The sequence below is a fragment of the Colias croceus genome, chromosome 1 (assembly GCF_905220415.1).
Source record: "Colias croceus chromosome 1, ilColCroc2.1".
NCBI lineage: Eukaryota > Metazoa > Arthropoda > Insecta > Lepidoptera > Pieridae > Colias > Colias croceus.
Genome location: NC_059537.1, coordinates 33,021 through 47,933, shown reverse-complemented (window position 1 = coordinate 47,933; position 14,913 = coordinate 33,021). Strand labels below are relative to the sequence as shown.

Sequence of the window (14,913 nt, the reverse complement as noted above, 5' to 3'; positions counted from 1 at the left end):
ACTGGTGCCTGAAATAGACTACATAGAAGTCTGAGGTACAGGTCACCAGCCCACCTCGCGGATATCATACAAAGTAGGTTAACACAAGTTTACGTACCTACATAATGCATAAAAGTATACAATATTTACCAGAAGACAATTTTACTGTAAAAACTCCAATACAAGAAAGACGAACAAATTATTAAATCCTACCAAATCTTAAAGGAATGAATGTGTATGTGATAATGCGAGTATGCTGCTGTGTGTGTTTGAGTATGTGTGCGCGTGTATGTGTGTGGGTGTGTATGTGTGAGTGAGTGTGTGTGTATGTACGCGCTAGTGTATGTGTTCGTGCGTGTGAGTGAGTGTGGAATGTGTAATCATATTGGTAAGTGTGTTTATGTTAATTATTATTCTTTATTTTCCAACACAAGTAATTTACAGGAATGTATACCCAAAACATTACAAGGCAGTTACTTAACTAAAATAATATAATTTTTTTTAACTAAGAAAGAACAAAATAATATTTTTAAATTTATACAAACTTAAACAAAATATATCGCAATCATTGCTGTGAGCGAGCATGTCATTGAGCAGCCTTATTCCTCGTATAAGGGGAGCATTCCTACCACTCTTCGTTCGCCCTCCCAACTGGACGGTGAACAAATCGCGAAGGCGTCGCAAGCCCACGTCCTGAGGACCCGCCACGCTGTACATGATCTTAGGCGGAACGTTTAGACAGATCTGCTCTAGGGCGTCTGGGTTGTCCACACCCCCGTGTAACAGTTGGTGCAGCATAATATGTATTAACATATAATTATAATATTTGCGTCGCGACTCCAGTGACATAAAGCCTGTCATGCCATAAACAAATAAAGAGGGATAAATGTATGGATAGTATAAAGCCTGTCATGCCATAAACAAATAAGGAGGGATAAATGTATGGATAGTATAAAGCCTGTCATGCCATAAACAAATAAGGAGGGATAAATGTATGGATAGTATAAAGCCTGTCATGCCATAAACAAATAAGGAGGGATAAATGTATGGATAGTATAAAGCCTGTCATGCCATAAACAAATAAGGAGGGATAAATGTATGGATAGTATAAAGCCTGTCATGCCATAAACAAATAAGGAGGGATAAATGTATGGATAGTATCCGTACATTTTTTTATAAATGAATCTGCAAAATTTCTTTTGGACTTTTTCGAGCTTTAAAATATATTTATGTTCGCAGGGGTCCCATATAGTACAATAAATACTCAAGGCTGCTTCTTACATATGCGATATAAAGAGAGATGGCACAGTTTATTTTATAAAAATTATGACTAGTACGGATTATAAATCCTAGCGTTTTTAGGGATTTGTTACATAATTTTATTATATGCTCTTTAAAATCTAAGCGAGTTGTAAAGGTGACACCTAAATCTTTTATATTTGAAACGCGCTGCAAATTTGAATTATATAGTTTGTAATTGAAGTTTTGTTGCACTAGGGAGCGCGAAAAGCTCATTATTTTGCACTTTTCAGTGTTGAAAAGCAAACTATTTTCTACACCCCACCGGGCAACAGAATTTATATCGTTTTGAAGCACCTGGTGATCAGTAAAGTTATTAACTGTCAAGTATAACTTGAGGTCATCAGCAAACATCAGACATCTAGCGGTGCTGAATACATTTGGCAAATCGTTTATTAAAATTAAAAACTGGGTTGGCCCTAAATTCGAGCCTTGACTTATACCAGTTATACCCGATCTCGTGTAATACATATGTGATTTATAATTTCCTAACTGTACATACTGTTTCTTATCTTTTAGGTAATTAGCGAAAAATTGTAAAAGCTTCGGATTGAAGCCAAATAGAGCAAATTTATGTAAAAGTATGTCGTTGTCTATTTTATCAAAAGCTTTTTGATAATCAAATATCAAAATATCAATGTCAGTCTACATCAAGTGTTCTTAATTTGCAGTAGAAATGTAGCCCAGGGAATTTTTAAATATGGCCTTTCAGAAGGTCTTAGGTTTGCTGGTAATCTAGTGATTTTAAAAAAGTAGTTAATGTTTGGCCTTTGGGTGGTCTCGTGATAATTGCACACTTTTACTTTACCGACAGAACACAATAATTAACATATTGTGGTTATTGACACGAGGTACCACACCTCACAAATTTAAGTTTATTGTTGACCCGTATTTACGACAACCCTAACATAAATCGAACGAGTACCTAATACAATTGCTATGTACATAATATTATTATCATGTACTTACTGTAAGATTTTAGAAAGAAAATACGTTTAAAATACAATAAATATATTCAAATATTAGTTCTCAGCAAGGCTTAAATAAATACCTGCTTATTTATTCTGAATGTTAATATGTTTGTAATAAATGAATTTTTAATACAGACTACGGCAGCGCTCGCGACACAGACTCGGAGTCGAGCGGGTCGCCGTGCGCCGCCTGCGCCGCCGAGCTGTACCGCCTGCCCGCCGCGCACCTATCCGGTAAGTTATGTTAAGTTATAAACTCGAGTCGGTTTAAAATATCAACGCGGAGTAAAATATAATAATATAAACAGACACGCTGCCGGCCGGCGCAACGACGGCTGCGGAGTCGAGCACGGAGGATGGCTCGTACGGGTCGCGGCGCGCGCGCGACTCGCAGCCCAGAGCACGCGCGCGCCGCCGCGACCACGCGCGCCCCGCGCATGCGCCCACTGTGAGGTGAGCCTTCGTGTACCCAGTGACCACCACTACTCACTTCAATTCCAATAAGTAATCACTTTCTCAATAAATATATATATGAATTGATTCAATGAAATAGAAAGTGTAAAGGAGAATGCCCATTTTTGGTACTGGTTTTTCTCATGCATCAAAACAACAATACTATTAAAAAAAATCTCGGCAATTTAGAGGCCTTCTTACCATCGGAAAATATATTTTGAACAGGGAATGTTTTTCTTGAAATCCGTCCCGGAAGATTTCTGGTGCCTACCTACACTAGCCGATGAACAGATAGACTTTGTCTGAAAGCATAAGCTCTACGCATAATATATTAAATATTTTAAACGAAAAAAACCTTCAGACGATAAAATACTACCTAAATCACACATAAACCTAACTAAATCGGGTTTATTTAAGTTTTGATTTTTCTCAATATCTTGAAAACCCCTGTTTTTATCACAAAAAAATCAATTGTTTAAATTCTTTTGAATATCGAAGAACCCTCCAAAACCACTCTGGCATTGACGCAACACTATACTATGGTCCATACTTTCATGGGCATTCTCCTTTATGTTTTAATAAGTAATTATAGGTATGTATTACATCTATAATATAAGTACTAATAATATCACATATTTGGAATAAAAATGTGAATTTTTCTGTTCCCACGAAGCCACCGGTTCTAGAGAGCGAGGCGATAGATAAAGGTTCGGTTCGACAGCCTCCGTAGACCACCTGTAGTGTGCCAACCCTAGCATGGCTTTTAGCTATTAATGATTCATACTGATAACTAATCAGGGATAATTATAATTCATTTGGCAAATGGCAACAAAAAAATTGTTGTTTGTTATTAATTGCATGATTCGGATTTTAAAATAAAATGTTCGATATAAAACTGGATAACGAGTTCTAGTTAGAAATAAATAATTATTGATAGAATGTAATTTAATAAAATTGATTAAATAAAATAAGAGGTAGAGATTATAAGACAGGGCTACAGTTCCGTCCTGTCCACTCGTAGCAAGCGTTACTACCCCCATTGCCCCGTAGTCGTGGCCGACACACGTGTGACGTCAACACGCATCTAGGTACCTAATTATTCTGCTTGTTCTTCAAGATTCCATGAAACCCAGTTTGAATATAAACTATTATAAGTATTTTTATAGTTAAGGATTTAAATGCGCGAAAAAAATAATAAGAAAAAAACAAGCGCTGGGTATGTTTTGCCCCGTGCGATACTTTTGATGATGTGTATGTGTGTGTGCAGGTACATTGCACCCGCGTCGGGCCAGCGGGAGCTGATGTAACCAGACGCAGGAAATGTTGCAACGACTGTAAATATAGATTTATTTGGGTAGTCACTTTGTAAACGATTTTCATGTTTTCTGATTCCTGACTGAACTTATTTTATTAAATAAAATAATATAATGTTTTCGATGTTTTTGTTTCATTTCCTAATGACAGTAAATATTAAAATATCAAACAAACGTAATAAAAGTATGAACTTTTATTAAGTACCTATGTATGATTGTTTAATCACTACATAGTATAAAACAAAGTCGCTTTCTCTCTCCCTATGTCCCTTTGTATGCTTAAATCTTCAAAACTACTCTACGTATTTTGATGCGGTTTTTTTTAATAGATAGAGTGATTCAAGAGGAAGGTTTTAATATATAATTTATTAGGTTTTAGATAAAGCGGGCGAAGCCGCGGGCGGAAAGCTAGTATACATATAAAATATACATTTTATGGCTAAGAAATGACCTCACTACTGGTGAATTTTCAAAATCATTGAAGTAGTTTATGAGATTTTTCATTACCTTCGTTAAAAATATACAATAATGTATTATTTATTTCATAAGTAATTGTTTATCCGACTTTTTAATGTGTCTGTTTGTAACTTTGTAATAGGTCAATCACGCAAAAACCACAAGGCCAATCTTGACTGAATTATGTATATTGTATGGATATAGACCAATATTAGGTAAAATATATAGGCTACGTTTTGGAACGAAGTTACTTATCGCGCGTTTTGAAACTAGGGGGCTAGACGGAAAAAATTCTTACGAAAAGTTGTCACGACACTTTTTCTAACATTTACGACCCTTTTTAAACCTTCGTAATTTTTATATTAATAAAGTTGTCGTGATGAAAATTCTTGACAAGAAAGTTTAATAGTAACACAATACGTGTACCGTTTTAGAAACATGATTCCATGATATTTTCTCGATAGAAATAAATACAAAGTTTTCATTGTTATTTTTTAAGCTATTTGCATAGCTTCTATCGCGGGCCTTGAGCGCGGGGACCGAATCGAGAAATTCCGTAACGAAAAACCTCACGCTCCCCCACTCCGACGGGCGGAGGTGTGGCTTGAAGGTGTGGAGGAAGGAAGGTGGAATTCCTCCATCGAAAAAGGGAGAATTCACGACCAGTCTACTCGACTGGCCGGCCGTTAAGGACAATTGAGGACAAACATTGTGACACGAGATTTATAATATAATATATTAAGATAATCTTCAAACGCGCTCTTCTCTCTCCAAGCGAGTTGTCGCGGTCGCGGCGTCGCGGTCGGTGTTCTACAATTCTACTCATATACATAGTTTTATTACGGCTTTTGTGTTTATATTTTTCGTTGAGAATCAATGTGCAGTATAATAATAAGTCGAAATTTTATTTAGGAGTGACTTTATTTTGTTTGACGAAGTACAGCGTAAAATGTGTATGAGGATTTTAGAATCTGAAAAGGAAAAAAAAACATTATTACTTTGATAATTATATTCTATTCAGAGTGACAAGTGATAACTGCGTTAAAAACAACCGACTTCAAACTTGCACTTGCAAAATTCACAAATACCTATAGACAAAAATGCTCATAAAATAAAAACTACTGGGCCTATCCGAATAAAATTTTTATGGGACCAATTCGACACCATCCCGCATCGAACAACAAAAGAATCACGTAAATCGGTTCAGAAACCTCGGAGTAATCGGTGTACATACATAAAAAAAAATATATATATACCGGCCGAATTGATAACCTCCTCCTTTTTTTTGAAGTCGGTTAAAAATAGATTTGAGAGGGCAATAATAGGGTAATATTAAGTGGCAATCTGATAATGTAGTGGTAGACGGTTCAGGTTGGCCGGCAGTGGGTTCACCTTAAGGAAGGTATCGAGCGAGAGCGGCACGACGCGCGCGGCGGCGGGGCGCAGCGGGCGGCGCGCGCGCTCCATCAGCAGCACGAGCGCGCGCCGGAACCGCGCGCTCGTGCCCAGCCACCGCATCGCGTACACCGAGCTGGCCAGCCGCTCGCTCTGTCACATGGTATATTACTGGATTTTACTTGCGCATACTCATTAATTACCATTTTAAGATATTATTGACAATAAGGGGACGATACCTCGACTGTGAGCTCAGTGCCATAGTAGCAGTACAGGAACAATTCCGTGAGGATACAGAAAATGAACAACGTCATCGATGCAAACTCGATGCTCAGCACGTTCAACTATATTATTATGGTAATAAAAGATAATATTAGTATTACATTTTATGTCACTTATTTTCGATTGAACTCAAATTATTTCACTTATAAACTTACGCTGACAAGTTTATAAGCAGCCATGCACAATATCCAACCACCTATCCCAAATTGAACCACTATTGCAGTGTTGAAAATATCTTGTAGAAGACTTGCCATCCTGGAAAGTATTATTTTGTATGAAATATTTCTGGGAATATTCCAATTGTTGAACGTTGCATGAGTAAGACTACTTACTCTGTAATACTTTTATAATGATGCAATCGTTCGACAAACATTTCCATCAGAATCTTGTCATAATCCAAACCTGTTTTCAGGCTAAACTTCCACGCACTATCTGGTAGCTCTTCCAACTCCATTCTAAAACAATAACTCTTTCGCTAAAAAGAATCCTTTCAACGAACAAACATAAACGAGCTGTAATATATTTATTTATAAAATATTTTTGAAATAAAAACTGACCTTAGAATTTTAAATTGCGTCTGACATTGATAAAGAATAGTAGCTATGAAGGCATCCATTGTTGTGTTGGCAATACCGACGAGCGTCGTGACGTAGTAGGAATATAGTAACACCAACGTAAATCTGCGTATCAATTGAAACGATTATTTTTCATCTTTTGATGTCCAATTCGGATGTCAACCGACTTTGAAGCAGCCACCGTGCACTTCCTCGAAATCGGTTTTCAGTTTCAGTGTATAATTTTTTGAAGTGACACTTCTTTAGGCGCTTTAAGAGTAAAAGGGTTTGGGTCTAGTGGCGTCGTGATGAAATTTCGCGGCTAGTGATGAAACTTGGATATTTTAAAAGAGCAATATATTGCGTATATAAGCGTCCATATTATTCATACATAGTTTTGATTAGAATTCTAAATAAATAAAGGTGAAAGCTAAAAAACTCAGAAAATGTTATAATAAATCATCTAGATTCTAGGTAAATGAATAATACAAAACCAAATATCTCCTAGTTCCTATTACGTTTCGAGATTTATGTCCATAATAACTTTTACTCACAATATTATATTGCTCTTTTCAAATATACAAGTTTCATCACTGGCCACAAAAGTTCATCACGACGCCAAATTTATCCAAACCCCTTTCACCCCTTTTTTTAAACAAAAATGGTCTCACTGGAGCGGCTGGTCGGCCGCGGCGTGGAGACCGGTGCAGAAGGGGAACTCGACGGGGCGGCCGCGCGCGCGGTCCAGCGCCGCGAACAGCAGCCACAGCGTGCACGTGAGCACAGCGCAGCCCGCGTACACCCGCACCACGCGCCGTGCGCGCACCCTCGTGCACGCGCGCATCCGCTGCGCGCGCTCTCCGCCGCCGTTGTACACCGCACCTTAAGCGTAAGGCAGATTTGCTTCGTGCTGAACTTGGCGGGCCCCCAGATAAAAACCGTGCCGCTCTAAGTTAATTAAAAGCTGTTCCTCTGGTCAAATTGTAATGTGTTGTACTTTACAGAAGTCAAGAAATTAACAGACAAATAGCCCAAGGATGGAGGAAATACTGGTCGATGCAGGAAATAATGAAAAGTAGGGTGTTGGTGCTGGACAATCGTATAAAAAAGAAAACGTTCGACACCTGTATTCTCCCAGTTCTCCCAGCTGCGAAACCTGGTCGACAACTCACTACCACAGAGAGAAGCTTATAAAATGTCAACGTGCCATAGGAACGCAGACACAAGAAAAAGAACAAAGCTCACAGATATACTTACCCGGATAAACATACAAAAATAGAGGTGGACAGGGCACCTATGTTTAGGAATAAAAGGCTATATATATATACTAGCTTACCGCCCGCGGCTTCGCCCGCTTTCTCTAAAACGATTTGAGATTTAAACTATCCTATCTCTCAAGTTGGATCGAACTGCACATGGTGTGCGAATTTTATTATAATCGGTTAAGTGGTTTAGGAGTCCATTGAGGACAAACATTGTGACACGAGATTTATATATATATTATAAGACTAGCAATGCCCTGCGGTTTCACTCGCATAGATAGCGATATTGTGACAGTGAAAGTCTACTATAGGTCGGACTATGGGTTTAATTTTTAATCACATGATAATCACCTTCACCCCGTCCCGCAACTCCCGCACTAAGCCTGCTCATTGTATTAAACAGTATACCTACTATTTTCTGTAGATTGACACTTATAAAAATTCGTTATATCTTTTGAATGGAATAGGTACCCAATTTTTTTAATTTAAAAAGTATTTTGCTGGTATTGAAACAGTCTATTAATAAAACATCATTTAAATGGGATAAGGATTAATATATGTGTAATGTGTATGGATAACATGGTTTGATTACTGTCGGCACTTCTATTTACTTTGAAAACGTAAAAAAGTTGTTGTAGTAACATAACTACTGAAGATGAATATAATTATTATCACAGATATTATGGTATCGCGGACTCTCGCGGGCCTTGAGCGCGGGGACCGAATCAAGAAATTCCGTAACGAAAAACCTCACGCTCCCCCACTCCGACGGGCGGAGGTGTGGCTTGAAGGTGTGGAGGAAGGAAGGTGGAATTCCTCCATCGAAAAAGGAGGTTTTTCGGCCAGTCTACTCGACTGGCCGGCCGTTAAGGCCCCAATGGATGATGTCGGAAAGTTGTATATATAGCTCTGTAACGAAAAAATTTCGATTGCGCGATTCAGAGCGAGGTGTCGCTACAAAGGCATAACATGCAATAGCTTTACCGCGGCAGTCCTCGAGTGCCACACGTCATTTTTTTTGTTCTATCTTCAATAGATTCCGCAGCGCACGCGATGACAGAATTTTTATTAAGGAATTTTTTACACCTTGGGTTACATTATTGCATTTTTGGTAAGGATCTCTAATTTTTTTGAAAATGCATTAGAGCCTATGTTGCTTAGTAAAGATTCAGCTTTCTAATGGTGAAAGAATTTTTGAAATCGGTCCAGTAGTTTATGCGTGAAAACCAGACATACATACATAATTACAAACCTTTCCTCTTTATAATATTAGTATAGATAAGTATAGATAATGTAATTATTCACCATCCAAATCCTCGATCATTTTATCTATTCTGGCCGCATCGACGTGGAACACTATCTGCTTGACGATCGAGGTGACATGGCACAGCAGAAGGAACATGACGCGGGACAGCTTGGCCATGTCGCTGCGCGCCCGGTACGCGTACAGGCACTCCTGCGCCAGGTACAGCGAGGTGAGCGCCAGCACGGCCGCGCGGTACGCCGCGTGCGCCGCGCCGCCCACGCCCCCTGCACCACCCCCGCCGCCCGCACGCAGGAACCCCACCAGCCGCAGCAGCCGCGTGTGCTCTGCTATGCACTCGCCTGCCTCTGACATCTGCTCATAAACAATCATATTATTATAAATTATGTGAAATCGCCTTCCAAATAAATAAAAAGTTGCCCGACCAGTTAACCGACTTATTTGTTGGTTGAACTTTATCGATGCCTACTATGTTACGTATCACTTTCGCAGTGGCTTAAAATTCAAATTCAAATTATATTTATTTGCAAGAATATACCTAGTACAAACTATAGATGTTTAAATTACAATATTATGTGGCTAATACATTCTACCCATTGATTGGGTGTGCAAATATTAAAAAGAAAGTTGATTAGTCTAACTAGTAGTTATTTTTGTAATAAAAGAAGAAAAAGTACTTGTAGGGCGATGTAACCAGTGGTGGGCTACGTGGCTAGTGTTGGAGGGATTTGTTATAAAATCAAACTAAAATGCACACTAATTAATTTATTACTAAAATCACTGCTATTACACTTTTAGTTGTTACTGGTTAATTGTTACTGTTAATTGTTATATTATATGTTAATTATTCTGTTAAATAAATGTTATAATTATATTCTATGCTTAATGTTAAAATATTACGCGTCGCGGTAATATTATGTTGTTTTGTGGACTGACCCGCGATACCTAGTATAGCTGAGTAGGGTGTTCGGTGGTCATTGCACCGAACAGTACTAAATTCCTATACAATAATATAATAGTGTAATATTACTGTATTACAATATTATTGTACTACTGTGATAATATCAAGTCGACGCTGGAAATAATATTATGATAGGTAAGTATGTATTATAGTATTAGTTACATAATAAATTAAATACATATTTAATTTAGTTATTCTTTATTATAACTCACTAAACTTACATTCCAAGCACCTAAAATCAACTAAAATGAAAATATTCAGTACGGCCCGAAGATAAGTAATTATACGATATGTAATAACTAATAAGTCAATAATGATATCAATCAAAGACGATCAACAGTATAATTAGCTGTTCGGTTTAGCGGCCACGCCCTTCCCTCTGATAGTAATTAATACTTGCGTGATATTTTAAAATGCCGTTCTAAATTATTATACCTAACAAAAGGAAACACTAATTGAAACTTAAAAATCGTTCTTTCCTTTTCTGATTGATTGAATTGATCGTGATTTAAATACTTGATGCTCAGATACAGACTGTATGTTGCCTGTCATAATAAAATTTATAAATTACGTGTCATGCTGTTTATTATGCACTCTCTAAACTACTGAACCGATTTGAATAAAATATGACAGATTATTTTATATCCCATACTAGCTAATATATAGGGTGTCCCAAGAAGTAGTGACATACTGAAGCTGTGAGGTAGAGGACCTCGAGGGCTATCCGATTCACCCCTATGTATGTTTGTAAAAAGTAATTTTTACAACTTTTGTCTGTCTGTTCAGGCTAATTTCAAGAATGGCTGGACCCATTTTGACAGGACTTTCACTGACAGATCACACATAGCTGACCACACAAAGCTATTTTTATACCGATACTAGCTGGCACGGCGAACTTTGTACCGCCCAGTCAATGAATGTCGTGTTACCTTTGGGCTTGGAATATATGGACGATAAAAATCCATGGAGGGTTGTCGCGTAAAAACCACAAGACAGTTCATTGGCATATTATGATATATTATGTAGTTAGATATAAGTTTCATATATTGTAATATTTACATGATTTTAAAAGAGCAACTATGGAGTTTCTTGCCGATTCTTCTCCATAGATCACTGCTTTCCAAATCGGTGGTAAATGTTAAAATAATTATGTAATGACGATTCGAAAGTGCTACTAAATAGTAGTCTAATTGAATAAATGAATGTTTGAGTTTGAGTTTGAGTTTGGAACTAAATTTAGGCTTTGATGAACGGAATACAATGATACAAAATAAATATAGATGTAGGTATAATGGCTTTTTATTTCGATGAATAACACATAATATAGAAATAGAATAAAAAAATAATTACTTAAATACTTCATACCTACACGTGTCAGAGAAAAATTATTGAATTAAACTACGTTTTGCAGCCTGGGATTTTCGTGGATACCTTTTGGAACACTCGCTGTCAACCATGCATGGTGATTGGCGGTTGATGGTGCCACACGGTCCATGAATCATATTCGTGATTAGAACATCATGACGTCATGTCGGTCTGGATCGGTTACAGGATTAGCAATGCCCGCACATTCAATTTTTATCTGCCCGAATTCTTTCGACTAACCAAATTAAAATGCGTGCATGCTGCAAGCCTTATTTTTGTCATTCGATTGAATACATCCATCATTGAATAATCCCAAAGATGTGTTGCTATTGTAACTCATGATCGGATTTTTTGTTTGAAAACACGTGTGGTAATGTCGAGCCGATCACTTGATATCTGTCCGGGAAGCAGCAGTTGAATAATTTCCATCCATTTCGGATTACATGTAAATGTAATCTGGCCGACCATAATGACGAAAATATTATGTATGTCAGTGCATCTTGCGCATATTCATGACCTGTGTATGTCGCCGGTAAAATAGTAATCAGACCAACATTTTCTGCATCTTCTTCTCTGTGCTAATTGCATCGCGTAAATGAATGTATTCTTCAAAACGCAATTTAGCTTGGTTGGAACCAATGAGTCAGGGGCTCCGTTTCAATTTTAACGTTATACATAATAATAATAATATATCAACGCAATATTGTTGAAGCCTTGTTGAAGCAGTCGACGAAATTGCAACAAATTATAATTGTCAGAATTTTTACATTTTTATAAACTCAAACTCAAACATTTATTCAAAAAAAAAATTGTTCAAAATGTCACAATAAATGTACCACATATTATAGTAATTATTATATTATGTAAGTTGTCTGTTTTAGTTGTGACTCAACCATGTTTGATTGCAAATAAATGATTTGATTTGATTTATTTATTCAATTAGACTTCTTTTAGAAGCACTTTTGACACGTCATTACATATTTTAACATTTACCACCAAAAAAAAAAAAAAAATTCTTTCATACATTATCACTCCACCCTATTAGGTAAGGTTAGGTTAGGTTAGGTTTTTTTTTTTTTTTTTTTTTTTTTTTTAAAAAGCACCCGCCATCTCAGGGTGTTGTGTGCTTTTCTCTGGAATATAGTCCTTTATTCTTTTAATCAAATAAATACCAAACAGCTTTTTATTCACATTAGGCCTAAATTAATACAATTTAAAATAAAAAAATACAAGTTAACAATTTACTATAACATTTCCAAATTAATAATAAAATACTAAAATTAAATATTATTACATTTAAAAACTTACATTATTAATACATTGCAATGAGAATAATAAAAAACGGGATAAAATAAATGAATACAAATAAAGTTTAAAATACAAATTAATAATTTACAATGAAATTTCCAAGATAATAATAAAATACTAAAATTAAATATTACATTTTAAAAACTTACATCAATTTAAAACATTACAATGAAAATAATAAAACAATACGGCACAACACTTATTAAACTTAACCCTAATATCACAGTAGCTTATCACAATTTCGTTTGTTCACCACCCTCACAATTTGTTGACAAAACTCTAAAAACTCATTTCTCGTCTCGTCCCCCAGGGCCGCAGGCAGATTCTCACCCGTCATCGCGATGCCCAATTTTTGCTCAATAACATATCTATCTCTTGCAAAAATCGGACACTCGAGCAACAGGTGAGAAACCGTCTCGTCGACTCCGGGCTGACACAGACACGATGGATTCTCCTTCAGCTTGAATCTGTTCAAGTAGAAGGCGAATCCACCGTGTCCAGTCAGTGCTTGTGTGGTGTGGTGAGTGATGTTTATTTTCCGAACTATTTTGAATGCAGCAGCAGCGCTTGGGAAAAAGAGCTTCGTGCCTCCAGCCGTCTCCCCCACATCGTATCTCCTGTCCCATTCCCCGATCGTATCCTGTCTCAGGATACGCTTGACGAATGAAACAGGACACAGATCGTAGTCGGGTTTCCTCTTCGACCCCAGAGCGGCCTCCTTGGCTAATTGGTCTACTCTTTCGTTCCCCCTTAGCCCTGCGTGCGCCTTAATCCAAAACAGAGCGACCTCCCGCCTCTGCGAAGCAGCTTTTCGGAGGGCCGCCCTTGTTTGCACAGCAAGGGGGTGGGGGGAACCGAGTGTGACGGCCTGGAGGGCCGATCTGGAGTCGCTGAAGATGCCGACCTTCGCCACTCCACTCTTGCAGGCTCTAATTACTGCTCTTTGGAGCGCTAGGAGTTCGGCCTGGTAGACGGTGCAATACGGCGGCAAAGCAAGCTTGACGGCCTTCGTCTCGGCCTCCCCTTCCCATACGGAAAGGGCGGCTCCGACTCGACCCTCAATCTTGCTGCCGTCCGTGTAGATCCTATGTACGTGGCAATTAGCCACGTCGGAATACGAGTCCTCGTCCACCAGCCCGAACCCCAGCCTTTCCTGCTCTGCCGGATGTGGGTCCTCAATCGCCGGAGCCATTCTTTCCACCTCCCTGTCTCCCAACGCTGGGTGCGACACCCCCTTCTTGATCCCATATAATCTCGAAACTTCGAGTATTCTGAGGTCAAGGGGGAGTATCCCAGCCAACAGCATAGCTGAGTTCAGGGAGACGGTCCGATATGCTCGGCAGATCTTTTGGGCGAACCCCCGTTGTACGGTGTTCAGCCTTTTTTGGACCCCCATCTTTTCCACGGTGGGTGCCCACGCTGCTGATGCATACATAATAGTCGGTTCGATAACAGCTACATAAATAGTTCTTATAATATCTGGGCTAAGTCCCCAACCAACTCTGGCTGCCCTAGCCAAGAGTTTATACCGGGCGATTGCCTTTTGGCATACCGTCCCGACGTGGGCGTTAAAGGTGAGGCCGCTGTCAATCGTTAGGCCTAATATCTTTATCTGAGAAAAATATTTAATTTCCACACTTCCCATAGCGAGCCGTGGCACGTCATATTTCAACCTCCTCGTGGAAAGGAGGGCACAAGTTTTATGCGGTGCAAATTTTAGTTTGTTTTCCTTTCCCCATTGATCTATTGCGTTTAGGACACGGTTCGCTTTAACTTCTATTTCAAGTGCTGTATCACCCTCGAACACCAACACAATGTCGTCGGCAAACGCCTGACAGAATACTTTCATCTCCTCTAACATCCATAGCAGAGGGTCCAGCAAGAGGTTCCACAGGATTGGTCCGCCTATGGACCCCTGCACGCACCCCTTGCTGGTCCCCCTACTCACTTGCACACCCGCATATCTAACTTTCACTCCCCTTTCACTCAGGTAGCTGCTGATCACCCGCCTCACGTTCCCCGGGCACCCAACTTCAGCCAACCGCACCTTT

General features: G+C 38.6%; 3 protein-coding genes across 3 annotated transcripts in view; 1 reads left to right on the top strand and 2 right to left on the bottom strand.

The window, feature by feature from the left end:
- LOC123697273 (Down syndrome cell adhesion molecule-like protein Dscam2) overlaps positions 1 to 4,102 on the top strand; it is a 41,792-nt gene extending 37,690 nt beyond the window's left edge. Inside the window, exons 36-39 of the mRNA XM_045643738.1 lie at positions 2,385 to 2,483; positions 2,558 to 2,702; positions 3,376 to 3,409; positions 3,970 to 4,102. Coding sequence (XP_045499694.1) covers positions 2,385 to 2,483; positions 2,558 to 2,702; positions 3,376 to 3,388 — 257 coding nt within the window. The 3' untranslated portion in view covers positions 3,389 to 3,409; positions 3,970 to 4,102. The remainder of the gene's footprint in view (positions 1 to 2,384; positions 2,484 to 2,557; positions 2,703 to 3,375; positions 3,410 to 3,969) is intronic.
- Positions 4,103 to 5,391: 1,289 nt separating this feature from the next.
- LOC123696330 (odorant receptor 4-like) lies at positions 5,392 to 9,582 on the bottom strand. The gene is made up of 8 exons (XM_045642445.1): positions 9,270 to 9,582; positions 7,374 to 7,584; positions 6,706 to 6,828; positions 6,481 to 6,603; positions 6,304 to 6,403; positions 6,106 to 6,210; positions 5,864 to 6,019; positions 5,392 to 5,442 (listed from the first exon to the last, which is right to left on the bottom strand). Exons 1-8 carry the CDS (start codon positions 9,580 to 9,582, stop codon positions 5,392 to 5,394), a joined length of 1,182 nt encoding a protein of 393 aa, XP_045498401.1.
- A 2,462-nt stretch (positions 9,583 to 12,044) lies between these two features.
- LOC123697263 lies at positions 12,045 to 14,711 on the bottom strand. The gene is made up of 2 exons (XM_045643726.1): positions 13,470 to 14,711; positions 12,045 to 12,071 (listed from the first exon to the last, which is right to left on the bottom strand). The coding sequence occupies exons 1-2, from the start codon at positions 14,709 to 14,711 to the stop codon at positions 12,045 to 12,047; spliced, it is 1,269 nt and encodes a 422-aa protein (XP_045499682.1).
- Positions 14,712 to 14,913: the final 202 nt, after the last annotated feature.

Excerpts from the sequence above, each read along its gene's own strand:
- LOC123696330 (XM_045642445.1), bottom strand. The coding sequence starts at position 9,582 with ATGTCAGAGGCAGGCGAGTGCATAGCAGAGCACACGCGGCTGCTGCGG. Across the intron at positions 6,211-6,303 it reads CTGCTTATAAACTTGTCAGC|TTGAACGTGCTGAGCATCGA; the intron begins GTAAGTTTATAA and ends ATAATAATATAG. Across the intron at positions 5,443-5,863 it reads CGCTCGATACCTTCCTTAAG|ATTCTAAAATCCTCATACAC; the intron begins GTGAACCCACTG and ends TTTCCTTTTCAG.
- LOC123697263 (XM_045643726.1), bottom strand. The coding sequence starts at position 14,711 with ATGAAAGTATTCTGTCAGGCGTTTGCCGACGACATTGTGTTGGTGTTC. Across the intron at positions 12,072-13,469 it reads AATGGGACAGGAGATACGAT|GTCATGAATATGCGCAAGAT; the intron begins GTGGGGGAGACG and ends CGACATACACAG.